Source organism: Anguilla rostrata, chromosome 5 (genome assembly GCF_018555375.3).
Source record: "Anguilla rostrata isolate EN2019 chromosome 5, ASM1855537v3, whole genome shotgun sequence".
Classification (NCBI taxonomy): Eukaryota; Metazoa; Chordata; class Actinopteri; order Anguilliformes; family Anguillidae; genus Anguilla; species Anguilla rostrata.
In genome coordinates, this window is record NC_057937.1 from 33848624 (window position 1) to 33865664 (window position 17041).

The following is a 17041-nucleotide window of genomic DNA, read 5'->3' on the forward strand; positions in this document are numbered from 1 at the left end:
AATCTTCTCAGAACAATTATTCTCAATTTCCCCTTTAAAAGTGGCATTTAGAAAAGGAATAAAACCACAAATGTATGTTAAACATACTCCTCATTCAGTATATCAGTATAAAATCATGTTAAATTACTGTTCTAAGTGACACTGAACAAAAGAAACACGAGGACCATCGACATATAACGGTAGTACTGTGACATTTACTTGATTTAATAAAGGCTGCTTAGAGTCTGAGTGCAGCAAAAACAAAAACAACTAGAATTCTTTTAGCGTCACAGCATCATGGCAAGTGTCAACACGCCACCAGCAACGGGATTGGATTCGAGTGAAAAGGCAGGACCACCTGACTTTCTCTGGATCGATACATCGCGAGCTCAAGCTAGTATAGAGCTTCTGCATTTAATGGGTTTCGTTTGTCATCAAGGCAGGTACGGTATGGGTGCCCAAGGTTGCATCTACGTGAAAACGACAATAATGGGCTCGTAAGCGAGCCGGAGAGATGGAGGGAGCGGGGGGTCAGAGGAAAAGAATGAGAAGGATAGGGGGATCCCCTGCAGAGAGAAAGATTGCACGCAGGGGCCAGTGACAGACTGCAGAGGCCCGTGAAATACAGGTGAGTGAGATACAGAGAGGAGGAGGAGTGCGAGGAGGAGGAGGAGTGAGAGAAGAGTAGAGATGGCAGGAGCGTGATAACGACAGAAGACAGGAGAGTGTGTGCGAAAGAGTGCGAGAAAGAGAAAGAGAGAGTGAGGGAGAGAGACAGAAGGAGGTGGGGGGGGGGGTGTTCATATTACCCAGTTCAGAACAAGAGCGTGTATTTGTCTGTGTGATTAGAATAGATTAGAGGGACGGGGTGTACCAGATCTCCGCGCCGGTCTGGGCTGCGTGGAGCCGCTTCCCCAGGGGCGACTCCACCCTGTCTCTCAGCATCTGACACAGGCAGTACTTGGTATTGGAGGGATGGTTGTCATAGCGCACAGCCTGCAAATACACAGCAGTTATGGCAGCTAGCACAACCCAGTGTCCCCCGCTACCAGCAGTCACATTCATACAGCACAGCCCAGTGTCCCCACTCACAACAGTCATATGCTAACACCACAGCAGAGTTTACCCACTACCAACAGTCATATTGATACAGCACAGCCAAGTTCACCCACTATCAACAGTCATATTCATACAGCACAGCCAAGTTCACCCGCTATCAACAGTCATATTGATACAGCACAGCCAAGTTCACCCACTATCTACAGTCATATTGATACAGCACAGCCAAGTTCACCCACTATCAACAGTCATATTGATAGAGCACAGCCAGGTTCAACCACTATCTACAGTCATATTCATACAGCACAGCTGAGTTCACCTGCTACCAACAGTCATATTCATACAGCATAGCCCAGTGTCCCCACTCACAACAGTCATATTCTAACACCACAGCCAAGTTCACCCACTATCAACAGTCATATTTTTATAGCACAGGGTGATTCACCCACTAGTAACACAAAGTTCTTCAGCATAGCACAGTTCACCCACAACAAGCAAAGTCAAATATAGTTGGACTCAACTGCTGAGTGAACAAAAAAAGAACATTTTTCCATTAAGCGCTTCAAGTGACAACTGAAGACTCACCTCTTCAGGCTGCACCTCTCCCCATCCTGCCCTACCTCCCTGTAATCTCTAAACTGACTGTAAGCTTAGGGTTGTAACTAGGTAGCTGTTTCGTAGTTGACTTAGTCAACTTAATGCACTCGTCTTAACTACTGCTTGCATTTTTGCATAGACTGCGTTGTTGCTGTTCTTGATTGCGTTAGTGTTAATCAGTTTAACCTACAGGGTCCAAGTTGAGCTATGCGGTTGTTCCCTGCACTTGGACCGGTACTTCCCTCTAGGGTTTTCGACACACTTGTTCCTGGTTATGGTTATACACTTTGTTGTACGTCGCTCTGGATAAGAGCGTCTGCCAAAATGCCTGTAAGGTAATGTAATGTAATACGTAATGTTCACATCATCAATACAGAAGTGGAGATAGTCAGGGACAACAGTAACGGGCCCATGTCACGCTCGCGACGGAACCTGAGGCCACGGCAGCCTGCAAGTGGAACTCACGTATCGGATGTAGTCCTCCATGACGCGCTCCAGCGACAGCGCCCCCTGGCTGCGGAACACCGACGGGTTCCACATGGCCGCCCGCGCCAGCATCACCGACGACGCCCCGGCGGCCTCCCGAAACGACCGGATGTCCCCGTGGCTTTTGACCAGGTCCAGAGAGCCCCCGCTGCAGGAGGGAGGGCGGGGGGGCGGGAGAGAGAGAGAGAGAGAGAGAGAGGGAAGGGAGAGAAGGAGAGGAGAGGGAGAGGGAGAGGGAGGGTGACAGGGAGAGGGAGAGGGAGAGGGAGAGGGAGAGAGAGAGAGAGAGAGAATAAGGAAAAAGGGAGGTGGGCAGGTAAGAGTTAAAAGCAGACGATGAAATACAAGCATTCTTGGCTGAACTCAGAGAGGCTGACATAAAGACATGGTCACACAAACAAACAGGGGAAAGAATCAGATGCACATGCAGCCTCTGCTGTAGAGACAAAGGCACCTGATTACACACACACACAAACAGGCACACACACACACAAACACTCACGCACACACGCGCCTTCACTGACTAAAATTACAAGAGCATTTTCAGTATTCCATGTTTTCCTAGTGATGCCTCAGATCGACCACAACATCAACCTTAAGGCCCTTGTGATGTAGCAATGATTTTTACTGATTTCCTAGTGAATTAAAGGATACATTGGACAACCTTTCACATAATCTGAATGAATAGTGATTTTCAATTCCATTTTTTTTTTGCAAAGTTGGAGCTGTCTAGCACCACCGTGTGAGCTGAGAAAGCCCACGCTATGGCTGTGAGATCCAGTAATATGAGCAATCGTGTCAACCCAGTTGGGTGATATTTCATCAATCCGCCTTGAATATGTAAACATGACTGTGAGAACAACCGTGTGCAGGTTTACGTAAGTCCCTAAATGCCTGTAATGTGATGTTTGTTAGTTTGTCTTTCGATCATCCTTGGACATAACCACAAGAAAAGTAACACCCGTACAGGCTTACATTTTGTGTGAATCAGTCAATATTTGTTTGCGGAGATGCATTTTAAGTCCCCCCAAGAAAATTCAAAATGGTGGAAAATCCAGTGTGCAAAAGTTTCTAGTCTTTTGGAGCGAACGTGTTCCTGAGGAGTGACCCATGTACCAACTTTTACAATTATTTGCCAAACGGGGCACATTTTTGTCAATGCGCACTATATCTGAGGCAAGAGTTCTGCCATCCAAACTTGCCTACCAAGTTCGGTATGCTTCCGGCAAAACGGCTAAAAGTTACGCTAAAACGTCAAAGCCAAGAAATAAATAAAGAAAGAAATAAATAATCCAGGCAAAACCCATAGGGTTTCCAGCCACTGCTGCGTTTCAACCCCCTAATTAGCAATCAGAGTGGCTCTGAGTGGAGACTTCGCCCAAACGGATGATACTGTCAGCAACAACGATCCCAAACACATTACGGATGTACAGAATCAATGACGGCAGGCTTATCTTCGAAACAAGCCGCGACAAAACGTCTGACTAAACAATTTGGGCTTGTGTGACTGCTGGAACCTGTCCGCAATTAGGCTCGATTAGCCGAAATAGAGGCCCGACCTCCCTCTCCCTGCCCCAAATACCTCTTCAAACGAATTCCCTGGGCAGATAAATCGGCTTAGAAGTGAACTGGCTTAAGCAAAAAATGAAATAATGTCTCGGTAAGGAGGTGCAAACCGCAGAGCTGACAGCCTAGAATCTGCCTGCAGTTGAAAGAGTATGGGTTACCTGCTTTTAAACTCATATATGCTTCCAATCTATTCTCCCTCTAAGGTTTGTTACTCTATAACGCTCCAAGTGTGTTTTTCAGGGTGGGAGTAGGGGTTAACCATTTTGTGAGACCAGTGTTTCAGAGAGGCTTTGAAAATCCTCTGTTCATTCAGACAAAGCACATCATAAATTTGAATGCAGGGGCAATGAGAAACTCAGTGACTATAAATACATTACAGTTGACTCATTTTGGGTCTTAAAGTGGTTAGTGGACAGACAGTGACCAATTTCAATGAATGAAATTGAAACATTTTTGCTTTATAAATGTACTGTGCATGCTTGAAGATGTGACAATGATTCCTCAGAAATATGTACATATACAGGTTAAAACCACAATTTATTTAGTGACGTCTGTTTAAGGTCCTTTAGCAGACCATCACAGGTGACATATGCTAACAGCAAGGCATTGTGGGAAGACTCACTTGGCAATGACGGGAATGGACACGGCTTGAGCCACAGCCTGGATGACATCACAATGGACAGGGTGCTGTGGCCGCTCCTCTTTGGTCCTGGGAGATGAGACAACAGTCAGACACATTAGGATCACTGTGTATTATCACTACATGCAATCCTGAGGTTGTTTTTTTAGTTTTATGTATTATTATTATTTTCTAAAGATATTTGACATCCAACATAGAGCCGTACTTGTCCAATTCCCAACCTAATTTGCAATGTCCAATACACCATTTCCTACTGCAGCCATGTTCAGTGGTCCCTACGGCCCAATCTACCGTGTGAAGACATCCGCGGTTCTCCTCTGAAGCGTGTGGTGTGACCAGCCTGCTTCTTTTCACATCGCAGCCCACAGCTGAGCTCGCAGAGAGCGAAGTCGGGGGAAGGCCCATCACACGCGGCTTTGGCCCTCAGCCCACTGGCTTCCGATCGGCCAGCACGGGGGTGCCCAGAGAGCGACGGAACGCGGACCCCTAACCCGACCGAACCCTCCCGTACCCCGGGCGACGCGATCCTCGGCACAGGTTCGGCCGACCCCGGCGAGGCGGCGTCAAAGTGAAATCGCCCAACCTCGAACCCGAAGCGGCGGCATCTGTCATCGACTCGTTCTGCCTCACGGGCGGCTCCGGCGTTCCCGTCGCGCACCTGGATCTCCCTCCGGAGCCCCCCACCCCCCACCCCCCACCCCCCCGGGTCTGGAGCCGCTGTTTCCCCCCTGCGGGCCCGACAGCACAGCCATCAGAGCCAGGCAGGCCCACCGCTGAGCCAGTCATCTGCGTTCCCGTCGCCTGCCAATCACAAACCCGGCACCGCAACCGCGGAAACACGTTTCAGGCCATCTCTCCACAGTCTGGAGACGTCTTGACACGAGGCCCGCCCGCAAACAAAGACGGAGTGTAGCACAGTGGGTAAGGAACTGGGCTTGTAACCGGACGGTTGCAGGTTCGATTCCCGGGTAGGACACTGCCGTTGTACCCTTGAGCAAGGTACTTAACCGAAATTGCTTCAGTATATATCCAGCTGTATAAATGGATACAATGTAAAAAAAAGTTGTGCAAGTCGCTCTGGATAAGAGCATCTGCTAAATGCCTGTAATGTAATGGAAGCGCGTGCAAAATACGACGGCTTCTGGTTCGAGACCTTTTCTTTTTCTGATCTTCCCCTTTTCAGTCAGTTCTAGCACTGAAAACTTCACCTGCCATTAACGGCAAGAACACAAAAAAAGGTGTCACAGTAAAGTGTGAACACTTAAATGGAAAAGCCAGGCAGATTAAATGAAAACTATTTAATTTAACAATTTAACAAGTTCAACTCAAGACCTTTTTTTAAAATAAGACATGTATAGAGGAGTTGACTCCTCTGACCATACCACTTTTTTCCACATCTCTGTAGACCAATGCCTATGGTTTTCGCATCACTGAACTCTTAATGTGGATTTGTCTTTGTAATGAGGGGTTTATGCACTGCAACCCAACTATAACATCCCTCTCTATATATTTGTCGACATACTGTTCTTGCTGACAGTCTGATCACGTCCTGCATTGACATTCTCAGTTACCTGAGGAACAGTTGCTCTTCTGTATTTCCTTACATATCACACTAATGCACGACCATCACAGACACTGAATGTGCGTTTTCAACCACAACGCCTGACCCTATTTACTGACATTTTTCCCATAGATCCAAATGCAGATGTCACTTTAGTCACTGTTCCACTAGCCAGCTGAGCAGTCTTTGTGACCTGCCATCTATGCCCCAATAATGAACCCTCTTTTCAAAGTCACTTACATCTTGATCCAAAAATCGAGGTCAACTGGGCCTGCTCAGTATTGTTATACATGCCACAGGGCACGATAGAATGTTATTTGCTTAATTATAGCATGCAGTGCACTTGTATGGAAGCACCTGCATTCGTTATGTTGCTCCACTCAATTATTCAGGTTTTCCATTCATTTGTCACCCGTCTGTATATTAAACGTAAACTTTTAATAATGCGTCATTAAGAAAAATATACATGTATAACCCAGCTAGGAATCCCATTCCCAGAAGAAAAGTTCCAACAGCTGAGACGTGGCAAGCTAGCAACTTGACATGCAGCACTGGCTCAGCCTGACTGCTGGCAGTCTCGAGGATGCACCGCACTTCTTATTGCCAAACATAAGACCGTCACCTGCATGCCCATCACTTTCCAATCACAAACACAGCACCGTGACCGGGAAACTCGTTTCACACCACAAGCATCCAGACATAAGTCAAAACAAAAACCCCAATCCCTAAACAAAGTTTAAAAAAAAAAAAAAAATTCAATGGCTTTTGTTTTAGGCTCAAAATGTCCCCTTGTAACTCAGTCAATAACAACAACACATCGCATTCCCTCTCGTCTACCAGCAGGACAGTCACGGTGTTATCAAACCAATTCTAGGTTAATAGTAGACCTGTGCGCTTCATACGGCAGGTCTTCAGCCTCCAATTCGAGAAACGTCCCTGCAGTGTTCTGTGCCTGCCCAAAGAACACTCCAGCAATCACCGAAAAAGAAATTGTTGTTTTCTTTGTGTTTTGAAAAGAAACAAAAAACCTCAAGGCCGTCCGAAAAAGAACGAGCGTAACAAAAACTCATCACGCGCGGACGAACGGGCAACGAGTTTTCCCTCGGACGCTAAATACAGACCCGAAAACAACATCGAAATACCGAGGCTGTGAGGGAAAACAAGAGGTTCTGACAGCCAGGGTTTCTCCTAAAAAAAAATCCTTTTTTCCCTTGAATGAACACACGGACAAAAGTCCAGTCAAAAGCTGTCGCTTTCAAACGGGCCCGATAACGCGGCCGTGCAGTCTGTTAATCGGCGTGCATTGGTGTGTGCTTGGTACGCGAACCAAACGAACCTGGCAAAGCTCAAATGCATTTTGCTGGAATCCAGGGAGCAACAGGGACCCAACGAGTAGCATGCAACGAACCGAGATGATAAAAAAAAAAAAAAAAAAAAAGACGGGTTACCTGCCGTGAACCGCGATGGCAGCCACGCCCGTCCTCTCAATCCTCCGAGCCAGGTCGAGGGTGTTCTCCAGCTGAAAGACACGGCGCGCGGTCACATGGTTTCCTTGGGTCAATCCCAATGCAACTGCAGTCCGGGAGAATGCACGCACATCCGAAACATTCCAACAGGTGCAGGATAAAAATAAAAAAATAGTTAGTAAGAAGACGGAGTATATCTGCACGCTGTTTTTTCTGCTCCCAAAGTGATTTAATAGTACAACGTTTTGACCTCAAAAGGTCTTCGTCAGGTACATCCAAATCCCAATGCAAAACACAGGTCATTAAAAATCTCAGAGCAGCCATGTTAATTTGCAACATTTTTTTTCTCTTTTTGGGTAGGGCAGATTAAATCTGAAGTACCGCAACTCAAATAACTGAATCGGCCTCTTGGGCTCCTTCCCGAAGACATGATTTTGACTGAATGCTGCCATTTATAAATATTCACCCAAAAGTCTCATTAAATAATAGACATTCCTTATCTTTCTGCTGCATTATACAGAAAAGATGAATAATTATCATTGGGGAAATAATAATGTAAATTTAATGGGCTTAAGGCTCAAAGAAAAAAATAGTCAAATAAAACCAGCATGGAATGGCATATGCTTTTATGCAAATGTATTCAGAAATTCTAGGTCACATTGTTTCAGAGGCATAGCAGACCAGCTGGCCTTTCAGGGGGTAGAAGTCCCATCCAAAACCTTGCCAAAGCACACACATTCAGAAGGAGGGAATTAAAGACAGTCAAATATACATACATACCTTATAGACAGCGTAGTGAAGAAGTATAAGCTCTCTATAATGCTTGCACGTATATGTGGCATTGTATCTATACATATGTTGCAAAGTCAAGTTAAAATATTAGTTTTTCTACTCTAATAAAAGCCCCCTAGAATGTCAAAATGAAATAAAGAATTTAGAAGCCAGATTCCATTTTCTTGAGAAACCACACTAAATAAGCTAACACCTATATTGATTTTGAATCCACCTATGTTTAACAGCATAAATATTCAACTGCAGGAAAATATCACTGACTTTGTGAGGTCTGACAGCTGATCAGATCAGTCTCGCAGTTACGAAGACCAAGGAAGTGCCCACAGAATTTTGAGATGAGGTTGTAAGGTTATAAAAAGATTGGTAAAGCTTTGAACCTTACTAAGAGCAATGTTAAGTTCATTATAAAAAAATAAAATTAAAAAAACTCAAATATATGGAACAACCCAACCCTACTAAATTGAGCAACTGGTTAAGAAAGGTAATTGCCCGAAAAGTGGCCGGGAGGCCAGCTACAACACCGACATGGTTGCAAAGCTCATTGCCTGAAATGGGAGTGACTGTCCAGAGATCAGCTATCTCCTCAGAGGTTCACGGAATACTTCTGAAGAAAAAAAATAGAATAAAAATATTTTTTGTATCATAAATGTGTTGAATTTACTGTGTTTACATATAAACAACTGATGAATTGAAGACACCCTTAAAAAAAAATAAACTAAACTGTTCAAAGTGCTTAGTTATGGACCAAGGGCTTCATGGTTGAGGACGTCCGTAGCGTATCACAAAATGGCAGGATGGTGGCGATAGAGGCCGCGAGGAACCATCGGCGAGAGAGGCGGAGAAACACAATGGCTACGGCCGAAGGCAAAGTGAGGGGCAGGGGACTCCGCAGCTGTGTTTTAGTGACCCCCTCACCCAGTCCACCGGGACGATGGAGCCGTCTAATCTGCTACCGGGCAATTTGAGGAGGAGGAGGAGGAGGAGAAAAGGAAATGAAACCACGAGCTTAGACCCCGTACGGGAGGGAAAATCCTTCTGAAGAAAAGATGAGGTCAAGGCTGGCGGATCGCTCAAGCACAAAATGGCAAGAGGTTTAGTGCCATTGTGAATGACGTCGGGCTTGCCAGCAGTGTCTACAGACTTGCACTTTCTTTTTTTGAGGGCGATGCTTATGGCAAATGGCCTAAACTTTTGTTTGCCCAACGCTCTTGAGTAATTAAACTGAACCAGTATTACAGCAGGCCATTCCTAAGTAACAAAAAAAAAAGCTCCTCTAATTTATATTTGAATGGATAATAGCCGAGAAAGTTGTGTCTCTGCCTCTTGCTAAGCATGCCAATTAGCTAGCTGACAGTGCAACATCGATAAAGCAATACATTCTTAAAGACAAAAGTATTCACTTTTAAATTAGCTTTTGCCCGCCTAGAACCAAACTACAAATTAGATTTGTACAGCCAACAGCCATATAAAACCATAAAGCATGCTATTACGATCCTAAAACAGACATAAACAAAAATGATTAGTGGGGGGTTTCTGAAAGTTCAGGTCTTTGTTGCTGTAAAAAAGATGTTATTACGCCCCGGGGGCACTACAATTATTCCCTCTCCGTTTTTGTTTCTTTGCAGGCTGGTGTGATATTTGACAGCAGGCACACAAAAGGCACGAGCGGCGGCTGATGCGCTCCTCGGACGTCATCCCGAGACATCAAAGAATACGGCCGCGAGCGAGCTCCATTTCGGGCAACGTCAAATTAATTTCAACTCGAACTTGCTGTCTTGCATTTATAACAGCTGCTGTGTCTCACATTTAGCCTACTATCACTGTGGTATGAAAAATCACCAAAACTTCCTGAAACGCAGCAGTTCCGCTTCAAGCACGGAAGGATGAAATGCATACCGAAGGCGGGCCTCCGTTTCTCTGTCCATATTTTCCTACAATGGCCTTAAAATACGGGATTACATTTTTCTAAGTGGGACACTACACAGCAGGTGCATTGGGGGGCAGCTTAAAGCAATTAAAGACAATTAATGCTCCTTCTTTCAGTTTCCTGGATGATCTCCTCTTAATAACAGCACTAGCAGGAGCCTGCCATGTGTAATGCGATTTTATCGTGTCGGAAAAACTCTAGCGTGGCGTGTTGTAAACATAAAGGGCCTGCTGGAAAAATAGTTTGGTCTAAATAGCTAAGAGTAACTTCCAATTCTGGACAATTCTGAGCAAATTTTATCTTGAGCTGGCTTTCTTGCATTTTAATGGCTGCTGTGTCGTCTTGCTTTGTAACCTGAACTTCTGTGCAGATTTACATTATAAAGGTTGTAATATAGCATTTTCAAATGTATTTAGTAACTTAAGACAGTTTGGAAAACACTGAAGTTAACATTAAATAATTCACATAATTATTATTCTTTTTGTCCTTGCCCAACCCCATCACCCCCAGTTATTGTAATTTCTACACATTATCTGAAGAATCCCTCAAGAAAATTTGTTTGTAAAAGTTACAAACCCGCTAACATCAGATCTAGGCTTGAAAACACCCAAAATAACAACTGGACCGCAGCGAATTCACTAGTTCTCATTGACTGCCAATTGTCAGTAAATTTCCACAATTCGTGGGAGATGTTTTGAGCGAAGCAGGGAACAGAGGAGAGCGAGACTGATAAACAGATGCTGATTTCCCTTCCCCCCCCTGGGCTCCACTCCTCATAAGGACCGACTGACAGACACTCACCGAGGGCAGAATTCGGATTTTACACGTCACCGGTTTGGAAACTCCTTTGACCAGGGTGTTCAATATCTGGAAGAAAAAAAACATGGGGATCACAAGTTTAACATTTTTTTCAAACGTGTGGTTCGCAAATCAGTATTTGAATGATTGGAAGCCACAGCAACCACATGCTTAATATCAAACAGATCCAAGAATACAATCTGGACAATGATCCTCCACCAGTTCAGCGTAAACGTTAAAGCAGTGGTAAAGTAGTTCAACAGAAATACTGGGTACACCAGGGAACAGCGCCATAAATAAGTATGAATAAGTTGAGCGATTAAAAATAAATACAAGGTAACAAAGCAGTGCTTCTATAAATGAGGGAACATAGTCTGTTACTTATAATAGCAAATTAAATGAAGTGTTCCTGCTTCATCTATAACAAGGACGACATCACAAGCATGTTTTAAACAGCAAACAGCCTTGGCACTGTCACTTGAAGCAGAAAATCTCAGGCAAGGAGACCCAGTTTACCACCTCTGGCGTACAAAGCTTTCCTGGATTTACAAACTCAATATCCTCTCCCCAGCTAAATTTAAATTAAGGCTTTGACCGGTCCTACTTCCAATTAACTAGCAGTTACAAATTACTGTGAAAACTTTTATTTCTGCTGCACTAAGTACAAAAGATTTTCACACAGGATAAAATAAAGTTGCATAAAGCACTCATATCATGTCCTATGCAAGCAGATGTCACTCATTCTACGTGGGAGCCTTGTTCTTGTTCGACTGCAGCTTTTGTAAATAATCTACAGTTTTAATAAAATATGACCAGACTCAGAAAGCAATTACACTTTCTCTACATTCATTAATGCCGTCCAATATATACTTAATTTTTGTAATAAACTTAAATAATGACAGCTAAGCATTTAATTATTTATGTGTATCTGTACATAAAGGAATAATTTAATAAAACATAATTAATATTATACAGCGAGTTCCATAATTTTTGGGACAGACACTTTTTCTTGACTTGGCACACATTTTATATTTTTTTAATCAAACAATCCACATGCAGCAGAAGTGCAGATGTTCAACTTTTATTAAAGGCTATTTTTATACATTTTGGTTTCACCATGTAGAAATTAAAGTCCCCAGTCCCCAGTCCCCACCCCCCACTCCAGTTTCAGGGCACCATAATGTTTGGAACAAATGGCTTCACAGGTGTTTCCAATTAGTCAGGTGTGATAAATTGCTTCCTCAGTGCAGCTGTAAGACAGCTTTCAATATCTAGTTTTGATTCTAGGCTTTTGATTGCTTTTGGAGTCTGTTATAGGCTCCAAAAGCAATCAAAAGCCTAGAATCAAAACTAGATATCAATATGAGGACCACAGTTGTGCCAATGAAAGTCAAGGAAGATATTATGAAGTTGAGAAATAAGAAAAAAAAAAGAGACATAGGCCAAACCTTACCAAAATCAACTGTTTAGAACATCATTAAGAAGAAAGAGGGCACTGGTAAGCTCAGTAATCGCAAAGGGCCTGGCAGGCCAAGAAAGACCTCTACAGTAGATGACCAAAGAATTCTGACCATAATGAGAAAAAAAATCCCTGTTTGACATAACATTAATACATCCCAAACATTATGGTGCCCTGATATGGGGGGGTGTATAAAAAGTGCTACAATTCCTACATGGTGAAACCATAATGTATAAAGATATCCTTAAATAAAAACTGAGAATCTGTACTTTAACCACATGTGAATAAAACTGCTGCAGTACGGAGCTATTTTGTTTCCAAATCATATTCATCACATACATACACTAATTTCAATGGTGAGATATCCAACATACTCCGAAATAAAGGATTGAAAAATTGTGAAAATCTACAAACAGCTCAATAGATCTGCATTTCTCCCTTTTAAAACTCCTTTTTAACGTCCTACGACACACATGGACTAATTTAAGTTTATGAGTGGAGAAATTAAAAGAGAGGTTGTTTTCAACTAATATGGCTTCAGCTTAGGGAATCCTTCAGTAAACAAAATCCTGGGAAAAACACAAACCTCTCTTAAGATTAAGAAAGTGTGAGCCAAACTGTCATTTCCCAAACAGCAACCCTGTCCTTGGGGTCTGCTCTTGCTGTCGTGCGCCTTACTTACTTGTGTGTGATTCAGAAAAAATGAAGTGAATTAGGCTGCTTTGCGGTAGCCGGGTAGGAATCGGCATCCACTGAGTCTGACCCACACAAGTGGATCTAGAAATAACCGTTCTCTCCATTGTTTGGGCTTTTCAGCCCAGGCTCTCTCTCACTTGTTGCTAGGGTTCTTGTGCTAAAAGGCAGAAGAAAATGCTTCTTCTGACAAAAAAACAAAAGAATAAATAAAGTCGTTCCTCGTAAAATCCAGTCCGTTTGGTCAGACCTCCACCGGGGGTTCTTAAAATTTGCACTTATCTACCGCAGTTCTATTCCGTAAGGCTTTTCAAAACAACACCTTTTCTAAAAGACCTACGCGACAGAACAAATCTTCTAAAACGTGTCACTCATGAGAGAAATGTGAGAAAATGCTATCCCAAGCATTGACACAATAGGTTTCTCATGAAATTCACCCAGGATTTACATTTGTAACATTGTAATTTAAAATGCTATTGCTTAAAAAGAAAAAAACTATTTCAATGTTCATCAACCAGCACTTGGTATAATGTGCGAAGGCCTCTTGTTTGTGTTGGTGAATCTTCATGTGCTGAGAGCCCCTAGGATATCAATATCAATACAATTCAACCTGAATGGGTGAAAAGTGTCCATTTACTCAGCATTTGACTGCTGGATATTTATTCAGCAATACAATCGGGTTTCAGTTAAGAAACTGCACTTATGAAGAAATGTTTATCTTGTGTAAACCCCATCCAGTATTATCCAGGATTCTGTAATGGAGCATGGTGGAGAGGGGCTGGCTTACAGGATTATATATAATACATAAATGCTTTAAATGGGTAGAGAAACATGGATATCTTTTATTCTGTTCTTTTGTGGTGTCTGACAGAAAGCAGGTTCTTCCTAACAATAAACCTATGCTGGTGTAGGCGGAGTGTTTATATTTTTCGTGGTTTAATATTAATGCTCCTCTGACATTTTGAGACAACTTCAATTTGAATTTAGACACCCAAGGCGTGACAAAGTATATAGACACTTCTTATTCATAGATATTTTTTTGCAGCAGACACTAACCTTTCTCTTTGCTATGCCAAAAAAACTATGGAAAAGGTAAACAAAAAAAAACGCGCATTTAGTAGTGCACAGGCAAAAATAAAAATAAGTACAATGTTGCAATGCTGTCTGACACTTCTTAACAAACAATCCTATGCCCGAAAAGATGGACATCACATAAATCACTGGTTGAAATATTCAAGCATAAAATGTGCCCATTTCCAAAAATACAGAAACAAAAATACAGCACAGCTTAGCTTGTGGCTATTTCACGGACAGAATTATGGTCAACTACATTTCCCAAGAGTACGAACGGCAATGGCCCACCTGAGTTCCGAAACTGCAACCAGTTGCAAACCTACACCCAAAATTACCTCACAACTCAGCGTCAGTACAAAAGTTACAAATACACATTGCCTCTAATACGAAGGACATTACAATTAATGCATTTTCTCTCTGCTACTGTTACTGTAAAATACCAGGAGTAGTGGAGGAAATTACAACAGCAACATTCTGTTATGACAAATTAGAGCTGACAAACCTCTCACCAACTAGACTGCCCTGTTATAAATTAACACACCATTCATCTTGTGGACCGGTGGTTCTCCGAGCAAAAATTACATCCAGCTACACAGAAATGAGAAGAGTAATTACCTCTCATCAAATATTGAATATAATATTGACTGCAACCACAACCCATCCACACACACCGAACTAGTCATCTCAAAGACAACATCCACGGTCAATACGTAGAGACTGGATGGGTGAGCGACTGCCTCGCTGAGAACGCGCATAGCAGAAAGAGAGCTGTTGCTGTTTTCGGCTCCCCGCTGTGATGAGATGATGGTGTGAATGAGAGGGGGGGGGTTTGGGTGGGGTGGGGGTGAGGCACACTTACGGCTTCGATCTTGTCTGGGGTAGAGAGGAGAGCGGCCCCCATTCCTCCCTGCGGGAAAGACGGGAGACGACAGGTGACGCGGCGCATAATGAACATGACCCCCGCCTCCCCGGCGGGCTTCTCATCAGGCCTCTGGGCCCTCGTCGTTAGACGTCCCGAGAAGGGCTCATCATTAACCGTGAACTTGGGGGCTCATCATTAAATGAGGACTTGAGGGTTCATCATTAACTGTGGACTTGGGGCTTCATCATTAACCGTGGACTTGGGGGCTCATCGTTAAGCGCGGACGAAGGACTTTACCGCAGGGTACGCGCAACTTTGACTCTCGGAAGCCTGTATGTTCTGCCATTCCTGGGGTCTACCTGCAGCTGACGGTCCCAACGGTTTGGTCGTGTTTCAAAGTGTAGGGTAGAACAAGCACAAAACTGTCCACACCCACGGCGCACCAGTATAAAGTGTCATGAGTAAAACCTTGCTAACTATATAGCTTGGTAGCTATGGCATGTCCTCACCTCCTATAACGTTATTTGTTGTCCTCCGTGTGTCCATACATCTGTATCGGTGGTACGCGCTAACTAGGTTAACTAAAATAGGCGAAACGCTAACATGTTAGGGTTAGCTAAAGTAATGTTAGGCGATAAAGCTGTGCTTAAAAATCTTGTGCCGTTCGAAGTGGTGATTTTGGGAGATGCACCTGCGCATGCATCCTACTAAACGAAGCATCACCTGTGCATGCGTACCACCAAACGTCCCCCTCAGGTCGTCCATGAGTGAGTGAGTGACCACAATTTGCCATGCATAGCCCACGCCGGCAGGCAGTCGTGGGAAAAAGAGCGGGCAAAGAGCCAGTTCAGTTTGCCATTCTTGCACCAAAATACGTGTAAATGGAATTGTGTGTCCTATAACATCCCACTTCCCAAAGCTTGGCTTGTTATTTGCAGTGCCGAAAATATGCTCAAGCAACAATGGTGGCCGCGCAAAAAGCATCGCTCGAGTGCGAGACTGACTGGGACCTCGTATCCAAAGAGGACATCAAAAGCCAATTTGAAGGAGCTGGAGCAAATTGAAAAGGATAAATGGGCAACTGCGGGCGAGAAAACTTTCCCTCGCACCGCAGTGGATGAGTGTGTCCGAACTACTTCTCACAGCACTCGGCATCTTTACAGAAAGGGCTTCATTAAACACAGCTAAGCAATCTCCAGACGGGAGAATTTGTTTAAGCTGCTGCCAATTGTAATTCCTGTTGGCAACACAAATAAGCCAATGGAAAAACAATTGTTCCAGTGAGTGGTTGAAGTTAATCACCGACTAAGTAAAAAGGAAGCGCATTTCTTTGTTTTATTTTTTTTAATCAGAGCTGCTAGGTGGGTCATCCCGTTAAGGCACTGTTCTAGCTCAAGGACAGGCTCCAAAGTCTGGTATCGAACTCAGACCATGCCATTGTCTACTGTGGCCTTCAGTCACGCAGGACGACAGGCAATTGACTGCAGTGTCACAGCAGTAAAGTCAATTTAGTCACATATTAGTCGTTATGGGACAGACTGTTTGCTTCCTAAATGGTAGTGGTAATGCATGGATCAAGAACCTGACATTAGGAATTTGAAGCATGGAATCAATTCTTTGCATCTGTAAAATATAGCTTACAGTGATAATTGAGAAATTGAACTGCATATCCCCATATTAACCCTGCTGGGATTAGAGGTTATGTTGGATATGTGAAAAAAATCAATTGTATCAATTCAGGCATCATTCGTTGAATACAGTGTAATGTCGAATTGTCGCCAAAGCAATTTGACATTTTAAAAGCCTAACACATTTCTGAACTCCATTCGCTCAGGCTAGCAGCAACAATACTGCACTTCAGGAGTGCACGGCGTCTCCGCCTACCGTTCACCATTCGCTACATAGCTGGAGTGTAGCAGAAAAGAACCCTTGATGAAGGTTTATTGGTAGGTGCTCTTTTTTTTTTTCCCGGTTGCCATGGTTACCATGCTTTGAACGGGCCCTGGATGAGTCAGCTGTGCTACTGTACCTGCCGTCACACACCGTTTTTTTTTTGTTTTTTTTTTTGTGTTCAGTTTG

General features: G+C 43.6%; 1 protein-coding gene across 3 annotated transcripts in view; it reads right to left on the reverse strand.

The window, feature by feature from the left end:
• The window catches only part of dus2 (dihydrouridine synthase 2), a 32311-nt gene that overhangs the window by 4444 nt on the left and 10826 nt on the right, over positions 1-17041 (reverse strand). For all 3 annotated transcript variants that reach the window (XM_064335844.1, XM_064335845.1, XM_064335846.1), the window contains 6 exons: positions 14960-15007; positions 10878-10943; positions 7340-7410; positions 4313-4399; positions 2101-2269; positions 854-975 (listed from right to left, as the gene is read on the reverse strand). In XM_064335844.1, the coding sequence (XP_064191914.1) occupies positions 854-975; positions 2101-2269; positions 4313-4399; positions 7340-7410; positions 10878-10943; positions 14960-15007 (563 nt within the window). The remainder of the gene's footprint in view (positions 1-853; positions 976-2100; positions 2270-4312; positions 4400-7339; positions 7411-10877; positions 10944-14959; positions 15008-17041) is intronic.